Genomic DNA, 23,157 nt, shown 5'->3' with positions numbered 1-23,157 from the left:
GAATACAGGTTGAATCTCCAGGCCATAGAGCTCCCAATCTCAGGTGCATTGTCACTGGGAGGCGCTAGGTAGACACCAGGCTGATGCAATCTTAAGTGCATTTCTAGAGGAGCATGCAAGGTGAAGGATGGGTCACTGAGTTTCCAACCTCGGGTGTATCGCTATGGGAAGGGGCCGGGTGGAGTTCAGGCACTTTTTTACTGTCAGATTTGAAGAAAAACTGTTCCAGCCTATGGTCACACACCTCCCTGTGGATGGTTGAAAGCAACATTGCTGAAGGTGTGGGAAAAGTCATCCAGCCTTGCTATCAGCTACACTTGGATGGACTCTGGATGTCAAGGGTGATTACAGAAAAGGGAGACACATAAAAGGGAATCTTACGCTTTGGTAAAAGATAAATATTTAAACAGAAATAAAATACAAGTTTTTTTTAAATCAAGGAACAAAAAGAGTATCTTACCAACTTGAGTTTTATTTTCCATACCCGCAGTAAGAATTCGTCCGAGCGTAAAAAAATGAAATGTTGCTTGACTGAAACAATTGAAAAAAGTTTATTTTTATGTAGTTTCTTTTATAATAAAATGATTAATGCAAAAATGTGTATATATTTTGGTACAAAAGGCAATAATTGCCTAAATGACCAAAAATGTGTTCATTAAATCTATCCATCTATCTATATAATGTATTAAAGGTTCAGCTTAGCACACACTTCCTATTCTAGTCATTCTCTATAGTATTACATTATTACTTGGATCAGTGAGCATGATGCAAAGTTTATACGTAAAATTGCATAATCACAGAGGGGTCGATTTTCGTGGAGCCGTCAGGAGGCGGGGTTTCAGGTGTGTGGGGGAGGGGGGGAAATCCCGATTTCGGGGGTCCCGACACCATCCCGCCCAAAACCCCGCTCCACGCAACTTTCAGAGGCAGCAGGAACCCGCCCCGCACTGGGACCCGCCGAAATCAGGCGGGAAGGGATTAGTGGCGATTAACTGCCTGTTAACAGGTAGTTAACAGGCAGTTTTTAGCCTAATCCCTATTTTGAGGGGTTTCGTGTGGGTTTCCCGACGGCTCCAAACCACGCCAGGTTAGAGCAGGCGGGCCGTCGGGTTGAAGGAGTTGGAGGGGTCACGATGTCAGCGCTCAGGTGAGTGATGGGTGCATGAGTGCAAAGGTAAGTGTGTTTGGTGTGTCTAAAGTGTGTAAAGAACTTTTACTTACCTGTACTTACCTTAACAGCCTTTCTTCCTGTAGCCGTCAGGAGCCCATCACTCAGCCGGCAGTTAAAGCTGAACGGCTGCGATCTGTGAAAAGTGACAGCCTTCAGCTTTGAGTGCCGGTGTGAGTTCTAACTGAGTCTGTGCAGAAGGACTCATGTCAGAACTCAGACTGTCAGTGTTTCACAGCTTCAAACAGCTGTGAGACACTGATATTTCATCTGGTCAAGAACTCTTGACAGATGAAATTGCAGTCTGTGATGTCACCCGTTGCCGGGTGGCCATTAATTGGCCTGCTGAGCCTGCTGGCCGGGCTCAACAAGGTCAATCAAGGGAAAATCGCACGGATTGGCCGGACGTCGACGTAGGCGGGACTAAAAACCGAAAGTTGTAGTCCCGCCTTCTTCCCGACAGCTTCGGGAAAATCGACCCCAATGTGTACAATGCAAAGTTTTACATGAAACCGAACTCCTACAAAGTCCTTTGTTAACCACTGGCCATATAGCTGTAGCGCAAGAAGGAAACTCTACTAATTACTTGTTAGGAGCCACGGATGGAGGGAGTCCTGCTTCAGAAAAATCTATCTATTCCATCTGGACTGGCTGCTATCAGCTACGCAGTAACCAAGTGACACAAGTTTCCATAATAAATATTAAAAATAGAGGCTAGAATTTCCCTTCGAACTACTGCCTGTTTTGGGGTGGATTTAGTGCGGTAAACTGAGTAAAATGAGTTCTTAGAGACTACTTGCTCAAATCCGCAGCAAAAGATCTGCAACTGCATTACATTCTCAAAAAGCGGTTCCCTGTAATTTTTTTGGGTGCGCGGCCCCATTCACAGTTTTGCTCATGCGTGAAGTTTAACATTGAGAAAACCGATTGCGGGCTGCGCGGGACCGGCAGAGAGCTGCGCACCCACTCTTTGAGGGAATGCTGACTGGGGGCCTGATTTACCTCACGTCTGCCATTAGTTAGATTTGCCCCTGCACCCTTCAGCTCAAATCATTTTTGCCCACTAAGTTGCTGAAAGTGCGAGCTGATAATGGTGCAGCGAGGGATACGGGGCTACTGGGACCTGAGTGAAGAGGGCAACCAACAAGGTATCTCCTTAACCAATCAGATTGAAAGATTGAGAAATAAACAGCGGAAGAACTGAGAAAGAAGTGTAAATTAGAGAGGGTGAATTCAATGTCAAATCAGCTACAGAAAGAGAAATAACAGAGGGAAAGAAAGATTCGATTAAGAGAGAGAGAGAGAAAAAAAGAGGCAGAAAGGAAAAGTAAAAAACATTTTTCTTATTTTAAATTTGACATTTTAAAAATCTCCAACAACAATTAATACCTGAAGGAATGGCTCTTCTTGTTGGCAATTGCCAATTTAAAGTTCAGCATGTGCCCCCTTTTTAAAGGGGCAAAACCAATAAGGACTGTAACTTAAAACAAATTAAAAGGAACCGTAACAAATTTAATTAAAATTCTATTCCCGGGGGTGATAATGCACTCCAGTCCCACCTGAAGGAATGAGACTCCATACTTGTAATAGTTAATTTTTAGTGTCAGAGAAGTTGATTGGCAGTAATTAACAATTATCATGTTGTTAAAAGGGTACTTACAATTGAAATGACAAGACTTAATTTTCTGTGGCGAGTTTAGTTTGTATCTACCACGTAAACACAGCAACTTCATGACATTTAATGCATTTCAACGGTGAGGCAAACAGCAAAATGCCGTTTCTGTGGACAGCAACTTTAGGATATTAGCATTTAACCGCACATCTGCTCCTTGCCTGATGTTGCTGTACCATTTATGCATAAATAATGGCAAGCGCCATTAGCCTCACCGTTATTTTGACAGCAAAATCTGGCCCATCATTTCCAATGGAATCAGAAAAAGAGTTATGCAGTTCTACAGACTGGCAGGATCCCCACTGAGGCAAGGAGCCATTAACCCAAAGCATGTGGGACTCAAAGCCCCATTTAACAGCTCCCTCAATGTAATGATTAGGAATGATTTTCATTCTATTAATGTCCAACTGGTGTATGATGCCAATGATCTTATCCTGCACATCAATGCCAGATACCCAGGAAGCTGCCATCATACTTTCATCATGCGACAATCCACCATGCCAGCCTTCATGACTCAAAGCCATGTAACCAGATGGCTCGCTGGTTATCAGGGCGAACCCCTGCAGTCATGGCTGATGACTCCAGTAAGGCTTCAACAGACAGAGGAGGGCAAATGCAACTGCAAGAAGTGTCATAGGGCAGACTATAGGAATTCTCAAGTCCCATTTTCGATGCCTGGACAAATCTAGAAGAGCACTGCGGTGCAGCCCAGTGAGAGTATCAAAAATCAATGCAGCCTCTGCACCACCTTCTTATGAAGCTTATGCCCTCAGTGCCTAATAATCTTGCTCCTTTTGCTAAAAGGCGCTCCAGAGATGTGACAAGACTCTGAGAGCCCTTCCAGCTGCTGATAACCTTGAGGCTGCTGATGCTGCTTTTTGTTGCAGTTACTGCATTGGTAAATTATCAGCGGAGCACCTTAAAGAATTCGCAATATGCGTCAGAGTTTTGCCTAGTCTTTTGTCTGGAAACAAATCTGATTGTTGGATAAAAACAATCTTGCCCAGGGAGAAAAGATTTGCATTTAGCAAAGTCAGGTATACAGACCGATTCTTAGAGTCATGTCAGGTATACAAGCCAATTCGTAGAGCCCCGCGAGGTGTGCAGGTTGATTCGCAGAGCTATGTGATGCATACAGGTTAATTCTTGAAACAATGTCAGAGACTCACAATCACTTTTATCCTGTACCAAATCTGGCCTTACAGTGCTCAATTCTGTTACTTTGATGTGAACACGTTGAAGTGAAAATATTAATGATAATATAAACCTTTGCTTTTCTTCACTCTCTTCTGTGGTGTCTTTGGAAAGATAAGTCTTGTACATTTCTTCAAATATTTTCTTTTCTTCATTCCATTGCTGAGCAGTAATAACATGATTTTGGCCTGTACCAATAACGTTGGCATCATCAAGCTTCTCAAGGGCGTCAAATGGATTTTTCCAAAGGCAATCTGTATTAAAAGCAAAATAAATTATGTCAAGTCAATGTAGATTTACAAGTATTTTAATCAAGTGAGATGCAAGAGGATAGAGGTGCATTTAATTGGTCACATCCTCAGGGAAGAACATTATATACATCACTAATTGTCTAACCTTACCTCTGCAATTTTTGCAAGCTCTATAGCCCAGCTTGTACACTCTACTCTTCTGATGCTGGTCTACTGCAAGTCCTCCCATCCCTCTACTCTACCATCTGCAGCACAGTCTCGAGCCTTAATGCTCCTGCTCTGAAATTCCCTTCGCAATGTTTCTGTCTTGCTACATCTTTCCCCACCTTCAAAAACCTCCTCAAAATCTACATCTTCAACCGCATCTTGTGTCACCTTCCCTACTATCTCTCGTACTCCTTATGATTGAATTGCCTGGCAACACTCACTATCTAGGACCAATCATGAACAATGGCCACATGTGAGACATTGGAGGCTCAGCCTGTGTCTGTAGAACCATCTCAGCAAGACTGTCCATCTTCAGGAGAGGAGGAACCAAAATGATCTCCTGCCCTTGAAAGCTTAATTTCAGTACACTGTATATTCATAATGAAACATCAGTGCTCAATGCTAAATAAGGTAAGACAGCTCTCTGGCTGAAAAATTGTGACAAAAAAAAAACAATAATGCAAGTGTTAAATTCATCAAGTTTTTTAAAAAGTCAGTGCTCATGGATGGCACAGTTTTGACTTTCTGGGGTCGATTTTCAGTGTGCCGTAGAGTCGGGATTGGAGGCGTGCGGGGGATTAAATTCCCGAATTCGGGGGTCCCGACACCAACCCGCCTCCATGTAAGTTTCAAAGGAGGCGGGTACCCGCCCCACACTGGGACCCACCGACCTGAGGCGGGAAGGGATTAGTGCCAATTAACTGCCTGTTAACAGCTAGTTAACAGGCAGTTTTTAGCCTAATCCCTATTTTGAAGGTTGTCATGTGGGATTCCCGACGGCTCCAAACCACGCCAAGTTAGAGGAGTCGGGCTGTCGGGTTGAAGGACTTGGAGGGGTCGAGATGTCGGTGTTCAGGTGGGTGATGGGTGCATGAGTGCAAAGGTAAGTGTGTTTGGTGTGTCTAAAGTGTGTAAAGAAGTTTAAATTACCTGTACTTACCTTTACAGCCTTCCTTCCTCTAGGTTTCGGGAGTCCATCATTCAGCCGGCACAGAAAGCAGAATGGCTGTGATCTGTCAAAAGTGACAGCCTGCAGCTTTCTGTGCCGGTGAGATTTCTAACTGAGTCTGTGTAGAAGGACTCATGTTAGAAGTCAGACTGTCAGTGTTTGACAGCTTCAAACAGCTGTGAAACGCTGATATTTCATCTGTCAAAATCTCTTGAAAGATGAAATTTCAGTCTGTGGCGTCACCTGTTGCCGGGTGGCCCTTAATTGGCCTGCTGAGCCTGCTGGACGGGCTCAACAAGGTCAATCAAGTTAAAATCGCGTGGATTGGCCGCATCTCGATGGAGGCGGGACTACAACCCCGAAATTTGTAGTCCCGCCTCCTTCCCGACTTCTGAATGAAAATCCAGCCCTCTGTGTCAATCAATAATACTAAGCATTCCCAGGTAAGGTGTAGCATGGAATATAAACAGAAAATACTGGAAACACAGCATCCGTTGAGAGGGGAAGGTAGGGTTAACGTTTCAGGTTGTTGACCATTTACCAGAAACGAGAGATGTTACAGATTTATAAGGAGCAACAGGGTCACGAAAATAGGGGGGCGGAGAGGGTAAAAAAATAGTCTGTGATTAAGTAGAGGACAGAAGATGATTACATGACAGAAATTATAATGGTGTGACAAAATTAGGCAATAAAGAGAGAAATTAAAATGCTTCCAAAACGGAGAGGATGGCTACGGCAAATGGTGGAGGGGGAGGGAAGCATAGAAAATCTGGAAAAGCAGAGAAGGCTCCAGTGGCCTGGGAGTATAGTGGCACCAGGGCTGCAGACCACCCCACCGACCATGTACCAATAGGGGATCCCAATCCCAGGCACCAGCCCACAACCTCCCCCCATTCCCGGATACATGGTGCACCCATCCTGCATTACCAGCACCTGCTGTTTGAAAGAAACTGGGAGCTGTGGTTATATTTTACATAGGATTACATCGGATATACGGCACAGAAACAGGCCATTCGGCCCAACCAGTCCATGCCGACGTTTATGCTCCACACGAGCCTCCTCCCGTCTTTCCTCATCTAAATCTAAATGTTGTTAAAGTCAATGTTAAGGCCAGAGGACTGTAAAGTATGAGATGCTGTTTCTCGATTTCCCATGCTTCCCTCTCCCTCTGCTGTTCTGCTGTAACTATTTACACATGCTCGGAGTCTCAGATACATCTTTTTAATTCTCTAAATGACAGAAGTGATAATGGTGTGACAAAAGGAGGCAATAATGAGAGAAATTAATCATCTTCTGTCCTCCACCTAATCACAGGCTATTTATTTTCTTCCTGCCCTTTTCACGGGATTTGTTCCTCCTTATAAGATGTTCATTGGTCACATTTCCCCGTTCTGAGGAAAGATTATCGACCTAAAACGTTAACCCTACCTACCTCTCTCAACAGATACTGCCTGACCAGCTCAGTGTTTCCAGCATTTTTTTGTTTATATTTCAGATTTCCATCATCTACGGTATTTTACTTTAGGTATAGCATTGGTTAGATGAAGAGTAAAACTTCACTACAAGGGCACAGCAACATGACTTACAGGGTACTCCGCAGACTCAATGGCATCTAACACCCACATTGTCATGAGTCTTGAGAGCTGTCACTGAGTCAGATTTTAGCACCAAGTTTACATGGGAGACCAGGACAAGTTGGGGTCACAGGTCTCCATTTGTGGATTGCATCCCATAAAGACATTGTAACAGAAGCTTCGGGGGAAAAATTTGGTTGCTTTGCGCCTCCCAGTGGCGCCCCGCTTCCCTCTTCGAACTCTACCGATGAACTTCAGCCGCGGGGGCGGTAATTTTTTCAGGGCGCTAAAAGTAGCGCCCTGACGAAGTTAGCGCCCCAAAGGGAGCGCAACTCAATTTTTCCCCCTTTACATCTAGCTGGGGGAGGAAACTTCCGTTCTCGTAATATGGCATGGATTTAACAATCATAAATTCATTCACGTCTCAATTACACTTCTTGAAATTACATCAAAAGTGGGGGGGGGGGGGGTTGATATTTTAAGGATCTCTTGTATTGTTGGTTTTTGCAATAAATTAATGTTGGAAAGCGAAAAGAGTTAAACTTTAACAGAATTATTTTAGAAATATCGATTCTAATTTACTGCAAGGACTATTGATTCACACAGTAATCCCCAAACACAGTGACATAGCTTTCTGTTTGCACCATCTAATGGCCTAGTCAAAAAGTGCAGAATTTGCTCAGTGAAAGTTAATGCTCTTTGCTGTCGACGGAGTGGGATATTCAACGTAATGGTAAAATGATCAGAGTCTATATTTTGTGCATGTTTTATATGCATTCAACAGTACAGTCATACATGCACAATATAATCCCTTACAAGAATTATCTTTTGTCAATTTTCATGCTTGCTGAAGGTGGTGGCTCTTGCTGAGATATGGTTTCACAGGCACTAGCACCCTGCCGCTACCTCACCCAACTTTTCATAATTTTTCATAAGCAAGCTATTTTATAGTGGAGGATGTTACAACCTGTCCTTGCCTTACATTTACATGTATGCATTGTTCAGCAGGAGTGCGAACTCTGGCAGATATTCCCACACCCTAGCCCACAGTACAACCCTTGCTGAGACCAGCTAACTCAGCACAACCAAAACTCGGTTCTTCTGGCTAAATTGCACGTGGCTTTTACCGACGGCACCATCAGGCAAGCTTTTTTTTGACAGCAGTGCGCCGTCTTACATAAGCAGTAACTCAATATAAATCCCCATTTAAGTATTCCTAACAATAAAGGCATTTTGATGATAAACTCTTATGGGAAATAGCTGTAAGTACAGGCTCATGGAAATAATTCTGGTACGTACCTGTGATCTGCTTGGGTCTTAATTTCAATACTAGAACCGGAGGTGTCAGTTTAATATCTTGTAAATTTGGTGGATTAATGTGCTAAAATAGAAATATACACATCATAACTTTATTTTAAAAACATTCTCTGTTATAATAATGGACAAAGTAATTCTTGATAGATTAATCAGATCAAGCAGATTACATTAATCTATCTATTTATATATAAGTGCCCCTATTTTAAGAGTGCCCATTATATTTCCAGAGGTTACAGCTTGTATAAAATACCAGCAAATCACAACCGAACAGTATTAAAAGAAATATACAAAAAGAAAAGGATATCCAGTTATTTTCTGCTGCTTTTCTGGCTATGAGACAACTTGGAGAGGCTGTTAAGATAATAAGGAAAGAAGCCATTGGCAATCTAGAGACTTGGGCCAGAATTTTCCAGGGCGTCAGTGGAGGGGCAGGAAATTTGATTTTTTGACAACAGGGCAGGACCCCGCTGTCAAGCCACCGCAACACGCCTTTTCCAATGGCGCATGTGTGATTTCCAATCCAACCCGAGGCGGGCGACCCAATTAAACCAATTATTGGGTTGTTGACAGACCCTTAATAATGCTTTTAACCTTATCTTTTAACTTTAACTGCTCGCCCACGGGGTCCACGCTGCTCAGGGACCACGTCTGTGAACCTGAGACGGGAGTTGAATGGCCATTGCTCCAGCTGATTACTTGACAGCTTCAAATGTACAGTAAAAGCTCCCAACTGACAGATCATCACTTTCCTCAGCCACAAGCTGTTTCTCAGTCCATTTCCATCCAGCACAGATTCTGCAGGCTTTCCACTTTCCATCCACTCTCACCTCATTGGAAGACCTATCTCACCATTGGCAGAATGCTTCTGTTATCTCTATTTCTATTAACATGGTGCCCTTTTTTTTTTATTAGTTCACGGGACGTGGGCATTGCAGGCAAGGCCGGCATTTCTTGCCCATCCCTAATTGCCCTTGAGAAGGTGATGGTGAGCTTGTAAAGGAAATAGCCATATTTCAGAGCGATACACCACCCTATGAACAGATTTTGGATATTATTAATACACGACATACTGGGTTTAAAAGTTTGGAAAGCCTCGACAACACAGGTTGCAAACAGAACACAGGCTTCTGAGATAAGATGAAATGTTAACACAAAAGTTGTAAACACCACACAAGCTTTTGAAATGGGAATTGATTGTTAATACTGAGATAATAGCCCTGTTGAAACAGCAGGCTGGAAGTTCCTCTATGTCTGAACATTGGAACCAACACAATAGCAATGCCCAAGTAAAGTGTTAAAAACTGACACTTCGAACAGGAACACAGAATATTAAAAAACCACATGCCTTTGTAAAAGTAACATCAAATGAAACAGGAAACACGATTATATATGCAACCAATTGAAGTAGCTAAGAAATGCATGAAACACCCTGGTTGAAGGGGTTTTGATTTACATGTTGTAAAAGATACCAACAGAACACTTTGAAAATATGACTTCAATAGATGACACCAATCACATTGTGTTTGTATTGAAAATGGAATAGTTAGGAGACACGTCTGATTATAACCAGTTAAGCCAATATTTAAAAATTGAATTGAAGACCTTCGATAAGAATGACATCAAAGAGATAAATCTGTTATAACCATTTTATGGTAAGTTTTGAAACACCTATAGAGCAGACAGGATTCTAAAAGCTAACAGTTGATTTGGCAGTAAGTATAGAAAGAATTCAACAAAGAATGACTAGAGATAATTAGCTTACATCAGCAGAAAACTTCAAAGGATAAACCACTAAAAAAAGGTATAAAAATAGAGCTTTTCAGATAGAAAGTCAGAAGTCGCTGGAAAGGGCAAGCGATTCTCTCACTCTTCAGAGGCATCTCTGTAAGTTTTTAACTCTTTGAGGCCCGGGGATCAAAAAGGTACTCTTATTTGATTTTGGTGGATATTCTGGATTAAGAATAATAGAAATGTAAAAATGTACGAAGTTAAGATTTGAGAATAAGGATCTCTGAGAAAAAGAAATGTAAGCTATTTGTATTTTGAACTGTTAAAGTTGCGATTGACTCAATAGCTCTTAACTGTATGTCGGCTCTTAAATAAATATATATATTTTTAGAATTGTCTCAAGTAGTATTTCTGTATCAAACTCGCAAACTCAATTTCTGTACACTCTTCAGTAAGGAGTTACAGAATTCTGGGGGGGTTTTCCACAATCACCTGATGCATAATATCCGGAAGGTTACAGTCTAGTTAAACTTATTAAAAGTGCTATCTGGAGGACGGTAACATCTTTACGTCATTCCTTTCCTTTAGAGAGAGATAGCCTGGACCTTTAGACCTAATTAAGCGTCTTATAGAATTCGGCTATCTCTAACTTTAGTTGAAGGTGAACGTCTGGGGAATACGCCTGATCTGGGGTAGCCAGAAAAGGGCTAGTACTGTAATTATCCCTTCAAGCTGCCTTCTTGAACTGCTGCAGTCTGTGTGTTGAAGATACTCCCAAAGTGCTGACTTTGTTGTAACAGTTTGGTACAACTGAGTGGCTTGTTAGGCCATTTCAGAGGGCAGTCAAGAGTCAACCACATTGCTGTGGGTCTAGAGTCACACATAGGCCAGACCAGGCAGATTTCCTTCCCTAAAGGACATTAGTGAACCAGTTGGGTTTTTCTGACAACCCAGTAGTTTCATGGTCACCATTACTGATACTAGCTTTTTAATTCCAGATTTATTTAGTTAAAGGAATTTAAATTCCCCCAGCTGCCGTGGTGGGATTTGAACTCACATCTCCAGATTATTAGCCCAGGCCTCTGGATTACTAGTCCAGTAGCATAACCACTATGCTATCGTACCCCTATACTGTCTCACCTTGGTCCTCAGAATCCGACCACGATCAGCCCCAACACCAGCAGCACGAGGCACACCAGCAGCACCAACAACACCACCAACCTTCTCCGCAATCACCTGATGCATCAGCACCTGACCATATTGCTGCTTGGGAGGCCAGGGATGGCCTCACCATGGCCTGATTTACTTCACTTGACACTGTACACCCTGGCTGCCACATGATGCGCCAGGTTGACACCACCCCATACCAACACCAAAAAGCATCCCTACAATGCCCAAGCCATTCCTTTCACACTCATGACCATTGCGGGGGGTACCGTTATGTCTCACCATTCACTGCAACTCACTAAGCCACTTCCAAAGGTGCACACAAATCTGTCCAAGAACGCAAAGTGTTTAAAATAAAAGTTTTAATGTTTGACAGCACATTACCAGAAACTTTACGTGAACATTGTATAAAACACCCAAGTGGCTACCTTTGTGTGTTGTTAGTTGGTATGATTGCACTAGGATGAGGGTGAGTGTGAGGGGTGGCTAGTGAGATGGGGATGTGATAATGTAGATATAGAGGGATGGGTGGAGGTACAAGGTAAATTGGTGTAAGGATGTGCAGGAGTAGGGTAGGGAAGGCAGAGTGATGGGGAACACTGAAAGCAACTCTTTTTTTCTTTATGTTACGTGTCAGTTTGACTCAGTTGGTAGCAATCTTGATTCAGGGCCTTAAGATTGTCGGTTCAAGACCTGTAATCAGGTGTTTGTGTTCAGGATCTAAGTTCCTGTGTAGTATTGAGGGAGTGCTGTGTTGTTGGATGTGCTGCCCTTGGGATGAGATGTTTAACCAAAATTCAGTCTGCCTGTTTGGATGGATGTTCACGATCCCATGGCACTATTTGAAGAGCAGGGGGAAAGAGTTGGGAGTTCGCCAAGTGCTGTGGCCAACATTTCTCCCTCAACCAACATTAGCAAAGAGATTTATGGGCCATTACTGAAAGTGGGATCTTACTGTGCCTGTCCATTGTGTGGAATGTTTCTGAAAGGCATGATCAGGTGCTACACAAATTGAGTCAAGCTAGAATCTTTTGAAACTTGTGTAAAATATATCTTTTAAAGCAAGCGAGATTCCTGGGGGAATAGCCCTAGAAGTGTAAGACGTACATCTCCACAAGTACAGTGCTGAAAGAATGCAATACTGTTGGTGCTTCAATTGGGAGTATGTGGCAAAACCACTAAGTGACTTACATAATTGTCTGTAACCAATGTTATTACCTCTAGCATTAATTGTCTGTAACCAATGTTATTACCTTTCAAGTTGGCTCTGGTTAAACAGAGCTAGGTCGACAACATCGCGATCTGACGCGATGACGTCATCACGTGGGTCACATGACGTCCCCTTTGGCAGGAAACGTGATGTCGTCATGACGTCAGAGGTAGAGGGCGGGACCAGCCAGTCCTCGTGTGGATTGAAAGAGAAAAGACCTGTTTTGAGCTTCTCCTGTAGTTTCTTGTTTTGTAAAGTTCTTAGACAATAAATTCAGTTTGTTAACTTCCAGTAAGTTATAGATTCTTTGTTAGGAGTGCAGAGACTCCTACAAGTACAGCTTTCCTAGAACCAGCTAATCAGATGGTTTTTGTTGGCTTAGGAGTTTTGTACACTGTTTCAGTTCTGTTTAATATCAGGACGTCTTGGTCAAAGCAGGGCATGCAGGAGGTGTGCGATATCCTCCACACCCCCAATTTGTGAGATTTGATCTAAGCAGGTTGTGAGGAGCCAGTGTCAAACTCAAACCCACATCCCGTCACTCTGTGGCACAGCATGTTGCATACTTTACAAATCTCCGGAACTATCCGGGAGGATTCCCGATCATCTGTGCCAGGTTCCGGCTTCCGATTTTTGCAAGCAAACTTCCTGACTGCAACTCTCCAGATGGAGCAATGGAAAACTGTCGCTGGAATATTTGCCTGCAAGATCCAGAGTTGGGAGCTGACACAATTAATCCTAGATCCTCTGAGACTTGCAAGCTGTAACATTAGTGCTCTACTGCATCGCTTCATAGCACCACCCTCCAAATAGCTAACAATTTAAAAACCAATATATTTAATTTCAATTAGAGATGGATGACTGTCTCAGGTAGGAAGAAATAACATTTCCTACCACATCAGGAATAAACTGAGGTACAGCGGGGAACTAAATATAAAAGAGATTTTCATTTAGGGCTGATTATGTGGATCTAATCTACAATACTGTAAACTTTCCACACTTTAAACTGGAAGGTGCAAAATAAACAAATCTGGGGTGCTTACACAGTGTATTTCAATGTGGAGTAGTTGTTAGTTTGGTAAAAACCTAACTTATATATACACAAAAGCAAGTTAACAGCTGCAGTGTGTGTTGAGCTGACAAAACACCCTCTCCGGCTAACAAGTGGAATCAGCAACATTAACAGCAACAAATAGGAGCACATTGGTAATGAAAAAGGTTTAACCTCCTTCTCCATCCTAACTCCAATAAGATCAAACATCTTAAAGCCCATTTCTGTTATGGAACTGCTTTCAATGTAAACGATTTGTAATTTCTTACACTAGAATATTGCTTTGAGGGAATGTTACAGACTGTTCACTTGTTGCATCTGTAAGCGACATGCTGATTACACTGACATTTAAATTAATGCCCCACTCTTCTGGGGAGGGCGGCCTTTCTGTGCCTGGTCAGGAAAGTAAAAATGATGGGGCGAAGAGGGGGTGGAGGCGGGGACGCAGGGCAATTTCCCCCTATCATTAAGCCCCTACCCCCACTAATCCCACCAGCAGGGGGAATAAAATCATCCCTTAAGTGTCACCAGCAATGAATGTTTGCCTTTCGACTGGAGTCAGCAAAGCCCAGTGGTCAGAGCCACCCAGAAAACCTGTGTCCCCGGAGATGTTTTGGAGCCACAAACAGAACTGTAATTTAGTTGTTTGCTCTGATGGAGTGACCCTGTAAAGTAACCAGGATGCCAAATTATATCTATTACAACAGCCCATTTTTGGCCTGACGCTCTCTGACCCTTGAAATTACGATGTGGGAAACTTTATTACCAGCCCATCCATTTTAAACAATTTAACAGGTTAAAATAGCAGAGAGAAGGCTTTCAGACAAACGTGTTAAATATATGCACACTAGTATACCGTGGTGTAATTTCAAGTTCTTTGACACTAAGTTCTGTTTGTTAGGAAGTTCTGTTTAATAAGATTACATGTGCAATTGATAATCACCAAAAATAATTGTCCTTCCCCTCACTGTGAAATTCTCAGAATTGCAGCACAAATGGCTGTGAATAATTGCTTGGCTATGAACTGTCATTATTCCGGTGTCACAGTGATTTTAGCTGATAGGCAGCCACCATTGTTTGACATTAATTGGCAGAGTGGGAGTCACAGCGAGAACAATGAGAAAGATACGGTTCTACAATAGGATTGTGTGTTGGTAAGACCCTTACATCAGGTGCACATAATCTTAACATGCACACAGCCTTGTACGATAATTAACTGTGCACTTCACAAACTCATTAAAATCACACTGATAACTCTCCCACTATCAGAATTCAGTTCCAATGAAAGGTCTCATCTGAAACATTAACTTGTCCTTCTCGTTCAGAAATGTTGATTGACCTGCTGTGTATTTCTAGCACTATTGTTTTATTTCCGATCTCCAACATTTGTGATTTATTTTCTGCATTTAATTCACATTCTGCAAAATTATTAATTGTAAGCTGAAATAAGTACATTTTTTTGAGGGAATATAAAATTATTCTATTTTCCTACATTACGCTTATCCCTACAGACACACCTGCAGCCAAAAGCATAGGTGGCATGGTCCAATGCCTAATTCCTCAGTGCTTTGTAATCTTGGTGCCTTGGTCAACCCTGAACTGGCTTTCCGCCCCCCCCCCCCCCACATCCATTGGTACACCGGCCGGAATTTTACCGGCACCTAGAGGACGGGATCGGAGGCGGGGCAGCTGTGAAATTTGAAATGATTGACAGCGGGTCGGGACCCCGCTGTCAACCCGCCTCCACGCTTGTCTCCCAGGTGTTGGGTCGGTCAACGCTGAACAGACCCAACACCAAGTGGCAGGGGAGGCAATTTAGATTATTAAGAGCTTGTTAACAGGCACTTAAAAACTATTTTAAGCTCACCTTTAGATTTTTAGAGTTCGCCAACAGCTTCCCCGTTGCTTGGGGATCACGTCAGGTAAGGAGGTCGGGTGTTGTGTCAACTTGTGATGATTTCTTTACTTGACAGCTGCAAATGGTCTATAAAAAATCCCATTGCATGGGTGTTCACTTTCCAAGGTTAGAAGCTGATGCTTACTGCATTTGGAAGACAGATTGAGCTTTATGCAGCTAGCAAGTGTTTTGAGCAAACTCTCTATCTAGTGTCACCTCATCGGAACAACCTCTCTCACCATTGACAGATCACTTCTGTCATCTCAACCTCACCTGCCATCTATTCCAGCAGCATCGGTGCCCTTGAAAAAATCTCACCTTGGTCCTCAGAATCCCGCCATGATCAGCCCCAACACCAGCAGCACCAAGCACACCAGCAGCACCAACATCAACACCAACCTTCTCCGCAATCAACTGATGCTGCACAGGACACAGGGCATCAGCACCCGACCACACTGCTGCCCGGGACGCCAGGGATGGCCTCACCATGGCCACCTTTACTTCACTTGACACTGCACACCTTGGCTGCTACATGATGCGCCAGGTTGGCACCACCCCACACCAACACCATAAAAGCATCCCTACAATGCCCAAGCCATTCCTTTCACACACATCACCATTGCAGGAGGGTACACCCTTATGTCTCACCATTCACTGCAACTCACTAAGCCACTTCCAAAGGTGCACACAAATCTGTCCAAGAACAGAAAGTGTTGAAAATAAAGATTTCAATGTTTGACTACACATTAACAGAAACTTTACATGAACATTGGCAAAAACAGCCTTGTGTGTTGTTAGTTGGTATGCTTACACTAGGGTGAGAGTGAGTGTGAGGGGTGGTGAGTGGGATGGGGAAGTGATAATGTAGATAGAGTGGGATGGGTGGAGATGCAAGGTAAATTGGTGTAAGGATGTGCAGGAGTAGCGTAGGGAAGGCAGAGTGATGGGGATGAGTGGCACAGGAGGATGAGGTTGAGTGTGGCTTTGCAGTAACGTTTCGTGATCTACTGAGATCATTGAAAGGTTTGCGCCACTGCAGCCTGGTCCTCCTGACGACATCCCTGCATATGGAGGGAGTCATGGGAGAGCCTGGGTGCAGCCGTGCACCTTTGTGCAGTGCTTGTCAGTGTTTGCAGCACCTCAGTGCTGTAGAACACTGACAGCACAGCTGTCAAAGTAAATTTGGACATCGCCCCTTTAAGGAAACCGGCTGATAATGCATCATCAAATGACGTCATCAGACGCGCTTCCTTTTAATTGGCTGGGAACCTCGCTGGGTGGGCTTAACAAGCCCAATCATCGTAAAATCACTTCAGCAAAGCGGGCTGGAGCAGGCAGCGGGCTGGGACCGCGCTACCGACCCCAGCCCCGCCTCGGTAGGCGAAATCGCGGGCACCAAGACTGCTTTTTTGTACCTCCAAGCTGTGCCCATTTAAACCCCCACTGCTGCCAAAGTTCACCACGTGCTCTTTGGTAGAGCTATCCAATTAATCCCACTCCCCTGATCTTTCCCCACAGCCCTGTAAATTTATCCCATTCTCTTTTGAATACCATTACCATTGAATCTGCTTCCTCCACCCTTTCAGGCAGTGCATTCCGCATCACAACAACTCTCTATGTAAAAAAAAAGTTTCCTCATGTTGCCTCTGGTTCTCTTGCCAATCACCTTAAATCTGTGTCCTCTGGTTACTGACCCTTCTGCCACTGGAAACAGTTTCTCCTTATTTACTCTATCAAAACCACTCATGGTTTTGAACACCCCTATCAAATCTCCTCTTAACATTCTCTGCTCTAAGGAGAACAACCCCAGCTTTTCCAATCTATCCACATAAGTCCATCATCCCTGGTACCATTCTAGTAAATCTCCTTTGCACCCTCTCCAAGGCCTTGACATCATTCCTAAGGTGTGGTGCCCAGAATTGAACACAATACTCCAGCTTATGTGTTCAACTCCTGGAGTGAGGCTTGAATGGTATCAGCTGTGGCTCAGTAGGAGTACACTCTCCTGAGTCAGAAGGTTGTGGGTTCAAGTCCCACTCCAGAGTCTTGAGCACAAAATCTAGGCTGACATTTCAGCGCAGTACTGAGGGAGCATTGTAACAACGGAGGTGCTGTCCTTTGGGTGAGGTGTTACACCGAGGCCCCGTCTGTCCTCTCAGGTGGATGTAAAAGATCCCATGGCACCATTTTGAAGAAGAGTAGGGGACCCGGTGCCCTGGCTAGTATTTATCCCTTAACCAACATCACTAAAACAGATTATATGGTCATTATTAAATTGCTGTTTGTGGGAGCTTGCTGTGCACAAATTGGCTGCCGCGTTTCCTACATTAGAACAGTGACTATACCCCAAAAAGTACTTCATTGGCTGTAAAGCACTTTGGGACGTCCTGAAGTCATGAAAGGCACTGCATAGCCTTTCTTTTTTCCTGACTCAAAGGTGATAGTGCTACCACTGAGCTGGCACTTCAACTAAGTCACATAGACTAGACGTTTCCAGACTGGAATCTGGTGGCTGGTCTCAACTAGGGCAGCAATGGAGACACTGAAAGTAAATATACCCGAACGGGTAAGATTCTTAACACAGTGGAGAAGCAGAGCGACCTCAGAGTGCAGGTACATAGATCTTTAAAAGTGGGTGTGCAGTCCGAAAATGGAGTGACTCCTGCCAATGGCCGGAAGCTGTGCAGAGGCGTACTGCACATTATTCTGGAACCACCCTCACAGCCCGCTCCCTCCCGGCATTTATTTATTTATTAATTAACGAACCCGCTCCCGTGACGAACCGGCAGCGCGCATGCGCAGTCCGCTTCCGATTCATTGCCAGCAGTCGCGTCCGGTAGAAAATGCCATGAAAATGGCAAATGCGATGTTGGGTTTTATACTGGGGCATGACCCATGAAGAATGCCCACTTGATTGAGGTACTGGAAGATTACTAGCTCCCATGGAACTGCACCCCAGCAAGAGTCAGTGCCTTCAGGAGAGATGGGGAAAAGAACACAAAACCTTGGAACTGCACAGCAGGTCTGAAAAGAGAACAAATAGGTTAACATTGAGTTCATCAGATGAAGAGTTTGAACTTGAAATGTTAACCTTTCTTCTCCTTTCAGATGCTGATCAACATGCCATGTATTTCCAGCATTTATTTTACATCTAAATTAGGTTTTCATTGGTGAGCAGCCTAAAAAGCAAACAATGGCATGTCTTTGCTATTTTATCACATACTCCAGTTTGCTCATGAAGTGCCATTAGCTTTACAAACTGGTCCAGCTCGTGTGCCCAATTGTCCTTCAGCAGTCGATACACTTCCAGCCAGGACTCGCCTTTACCTAAATGAGAAAACACAAATTTAAACTGAGAAATAAACCAGAAACAGAAACATAGAAGATAGGAGCAGGAGTAGTCCATTTGGCCCCTCGAGCCTGCTCCACCATTCAATGAGATCATGGCTGATCATCCAAATTCAGTACCCTGTCCCTGCTTTCTCTCCATATCCCTTGATCCCTTTAGCCTTAAGAAATATATCCAACTCATTCTTGAATACATTCAATGAATTGGCCTCCACTGCCTTCTTTGGTAGAGAATTCCACAGGTTCACCACTCTCTGGGTGAAGAAACTGTAAAGTCTGTGGGTTGTGCAGTAAATAAATACACAGACTTTTGAAGTACAAACAGGTCTTTACTATTCAGAGGTCAGGGCGAATCTGCCCTAATTATCCTGTAACATCACTTATATACTGGTGTGGTCACTGTCGGTATTACCGTATACAGAAGCCAATCAAATAGTGCCACACCTAAAGTAGTTCTCTTAAAGGTGAACGGTTACACTCAATCGTTCCCTTAAAGGTAGACGGGTACATACACTACAATCCTCCCTTTTTAGCTTATTACTTACAGGGTCCCCGTTAAACATACATATCTTCAACTTCACATAACAATTTACAGATATACTCTCGGTGGAGAACAAACAATTTACAGAGATAATTCCGGTGGAGTCAACGTCATATAAAACAGTTTACAGATATACTTTCGGTGGGAACAGTTCACAGGTTCAGTCTCTGCGGAAACAGTTCATAGATTCAGTCTCTGATCTTGACTCATTCCGAACAGCATCTCTTTGGTGTAGCCGGTTCACATGGCTAGCGGGACTCCTCCATAGCCTTTTTCTTAACGTAACAGCTTGACCTTCCGTCCTGTTGAACCAGCAGTGCGGACTTTTACAACCAACTGGCTGTCTTGATAATTTTCGGGTTTTCAACTAATTTAGCTCCTTTCATGGTGTCCCGCCTGAGATGATAGTATTTTAGACAGTTATTATCTCCTGCTTCTTCTTTTTCTTTTCTGCCTTTTTGAAACTCTCGGAGCTCCTTTCTCTGCGGCCATCTGTAGCGCCACCAACTCTCTATGTTCATTAGACCTTAAGTGCTTCATGCGGATTTCTGTACTTTGGGAGTTTTCATCACAAACTGGGCAGACCAGATCCTCGTAATATTCAGTGTCACTCAATAGGTCATGATAGTATTCGGGGTCGTCCTGAGTTAGGCCAGTGAGGGGCCCTTCTACTTCCTTCTTATCCAACTGGACGTTAGCCGACGGTGGTTCCTTCTCTGACCATCTTTCTTGAAAAGACTTCTTCAAGCATTCATATTCATCCCGCTCTTCCTGGGATGTCTGCCATTCCTTCACGCCTGGCCTCATTTGTGAGTTCAATACCTTCCCTTCCATCGGGGATTCCGTTATCAGGCTATTTAATCCTTCTACTGAAGTAGCTGTTTCCGCATTCTTCTGTTCCCCTTGACGTAATTCAGCATACTTTTGACATCCATGTGCAAGCTGTGTTGCCCCCTCAGCTCTCTCCGTGACTTTTGGAAGCTCCGAATTCTTTCCCTTTGAAACCTGAAACTCGTGTTCCCATTTTGGAGTCTTGTCCCTCAGCGTGTATAAGAGTTGGCTGGCCGTTAACTCTTCTACGGGGACACTGTGGATTAGCGCCTTCTCCATTTCATCCACCTTTCCCTCCAATGTTTTCACCTTCCTTTCCTCCGGTCCTTTGGTTTTAAGCGCTCGAAGAAATTGCGCCTTGGTGTTCTCTAACTCCTGATCAGGGGCCATTCCTACAGTCTCTGTGTTCCTTCCATTGGCCTTTCCTTCCACTGCCCGGATTCCTAGTTGAATATGTTCTTCAAGTTGTTGGACCTCTGCCATTGCCGCCTCATATTTGTCTTGGGTTTCCTTCAATAATTTAACGAGTTCTTGGACATCTTGAATTTCACGTTCTGCTATGTCTTCCACCTCTAATTTTCCATCTACGGATGGAATCTCTACCGATGAGTCTGTCTTGGCCTGGAGCTCGTCAAACATTTCCTGCAGCCTTTGTAATTCTCGCTCATGTTCAAACTTTAGTTGTTCATATGCTTTCACTAAAACTAGCTTTTCGGAGGTTGCCGAGTTAACCCCTTCCAGGATTGTAGTCTGGGCCCGTTCATACTGTTCCTTCAACTTGTTACACTCTGCTTGCAACGAGTCGTAGAGATGAACTGGGATAAAATCCTGGCTTCCTGAAGATTCCTCTTCCTTTAGGTCGTTCTGTAAATAGTCTAGTTCCTGAACAGTTTCAGGGAGATGTGATCGGTACTTGGCCACGATGGCTCTATGGTCGCTCTTTTCTCGAGCTAGCTGTCTCTGTTGTCTTCCCAGGTTCTCCCATTCAGTGTCCCAGAACTTTTCCATATTTTTCATCTCTTGTACGAGACGGTCACTCCACTGTTCTAATTGTTGTCGTACTTTGACATAAGTTTGAGTCCGAGCTCGGTGTTCTTCCGTCGTGGATGAATCCTTAGCTTGAACAGGCTCAGAATTCTCTGTCAACCTGGAGTTCTGCTCTGTAACTTTATTCTTCTTGGTGACATAAGTCTTTCTGCATGTCTTTGTTTCCTTCCCCATCGTCGGCAAGTCCCCTTTAGCCTTGTCATGCATATTTGAATTGGTCTTATCGTCATCCATCTCAGAATCTGAGCTGATAGCTTGCACCGAATCCTCCTTCATTATGGCTTTTAGGTAGTGCCATTCCATGTCTATTTTCTTAATCCACTCCCGTCCTAGAAGTGGTGGTCCTCCCTCAGGTAATACGTACAAATTCATTCTTGGGTGTTCTTTCCCTCTATCTCTCACCTTGACTCTTATTTTCCCCATGGGGTATACATTATGCCCCGTGTATGTCTGTAATACGAACTTGGTATTTCTCAAAGGTATGTGAGAGAACAGCCGGTGGTAGTCCCTTCGGTTGATGACTGATAGAGCTGATCCAGTGTCCAGCTCCATTCGTACTTGGACTCCAGCTATTTTTAGTACAACCCAAATCGTTTGTAGATCAGTTTCTTTCCCCACATTGTGGATCTTCAGACTACCCAGCTCCTGGTTGTTTGGGTCTGAGTCTGAATTCTGTTCGTCTGAACTCTTTTCAGCCACCTTGTGTACCTTGTTGTACTTTTCTTGTGGTGGCTTCCGTTGATTGTTGGTCTTTTTCCCGGACCTGCATACCTTCGCGATGTGACCCAGTTTGCCACATTTCCGACACTCTTGGTTCTTAAACCAGCAGTGATTCTGGTCGTGCGTGGTCTTCCCACAATGGTAGCATTTTGTTGTGCTCGAAGTAATTTGGTCCACCCCGAGTGCCGCCGCCTTTAGCTGCATTTCGGCCGTTCCTTTCGCTGCGGCTTCGTGTGATGCAGCTATGAGGACAGCCCTGTCCAGTGTGAGGTCGTTTTCTTCCAGTAGTCGCTTCTGCGTTCCTTCTTTGGACAATCCGCATACGAACTTGTCCCGCAGTGCCTCTGTCAGATTCCCTCCGAACTGGCAGTATTTCGCTAGCCTACGCAGTTCGACCAAGTATTCCGCATTGCTTTCGTCTTTCCTCTGCATTCTTGCGTAGAATTTGAATCGCTCAGCCAGCATCAACGGTGTGGGGTTCAAGTGGTCCTTCAGCACAGCCACAATTTCTTCGAAGGTCTGATCAGCTGGTTTAGCTGGTGCTATTAGATGCTTCAAGAGCCCATATGTTTTTGCCCCCATCGAGTTTAGCAATGTTATCGCCTTGTCGTCTTCCTCTATTTTGTTGGCTTCGCAATAGATCTCTATGCGTTCCACGTACGTGGCCCAGTCTTCTATTTCAGAATTAAAATCGTTAATATTCCCTCGCTTAGGCATCTTTCTTTCTTTGAAGCAGCACAGTATTTCTTTAAGTATTATTTATTATCTTTTTTTTTCTAAAATGGCGGTTTTCCTGTGAAAATGGCGGTTTCCCGCTCTTCCTTTCTCTCCCCGCCCACTTCAATGGCGGTTTCCCGCCTCTGTCGTCTTCTCCGCCTAATGGCGGCTTTCCGCGTTTCTCCCTGGTGTAAGGGGTACGCTTTCCCCACAGCGGACAGGTTCAGCCGCTGGGCTGGCTCTCGCACAGCTCCCCTTACTCGGCTCTGTCTTTTCCTCCCGCCCGCACGGCTCTACCAGCGCTGGGTACACCCCGTTAACGGAGGACAGTTCAGCCGCTGGACTGGCTCTCGCGCAGTCTCTCTCTCCCCGTGCTCGGCTCTGTCTCTCCCTCTCCCGCACGTTCGGTTCTACCGGCTCTGGGTACTCCGTAGGTGGAGAACAGTTCAGCCGCTGGACTGGCTCTCGCGCAGTCTCTCTCCCCGTTCTCGGCTCCTGTTCGCTCTCCCACTCCCGCACGTTCGGTTTTGCCGGCTCTGAGTACCCCGTTGGTGGAGAACAGCTCAGC

At 44.2% G+C, this 23,157-nt stretch overlaps 1 protein-coding gene across 3 annotated transcripts in view; it reads right to left on the bottom strand.

Annotated features, from left to right (window-relative positions):
- wdr93 (WD repeat domain 93) overlaps positions 1 to 23,157 on the bottom strand; it is a 59,059-nt gene that overhangs the window by 12,760 nt on the left and 23,142 nt on the right. For all 3 annotated transcript variants that reach the window (XM_085968532.1, XM_085968530.1, XM_085968531.1), the window contains 4 exons: positions 18,609 to 18,712; positions 8,315 to 8,396; positions 4,108 to 4,288; positions 461 to 531 (listed from right to left, as the gene is read on the bottom strand). In XM_085968532.1, coding sequence (XP_085824658.1) covers positions 461 to 531; positions 4,108 to 4,288; positions 8,315 to 8,396; positions 18,609 to 18,712 — 438 coding nt within the window. The remainder of the gene's footprint in view (positions 1 to 460; positions 532 to 4,107; positions 4,289 to 8,314; positions 8,397 to 18,608; positions 18,713 to 23,157) is intronic.

The sequence above is a fragment of the Somniosus microcephalus genome, chromosome 27, assembly GCF_052327205.1.
Source record: "Somniosus microcephalus isolate GS21.2 chromosome 27, FLI_Smic_1.0, whole genome shotgun sequence".
In the NCBI taxonomy this organism is placed as follows: Eukaryota; Metazoa; Chordata; class Chondrichthyes; order Squaliformes; family Somniosidae; genus Somniosus; species Somniosus microcephalus.
This window is presented reverse-complemented; position numbering and strand designations above follow the sequence as displayed.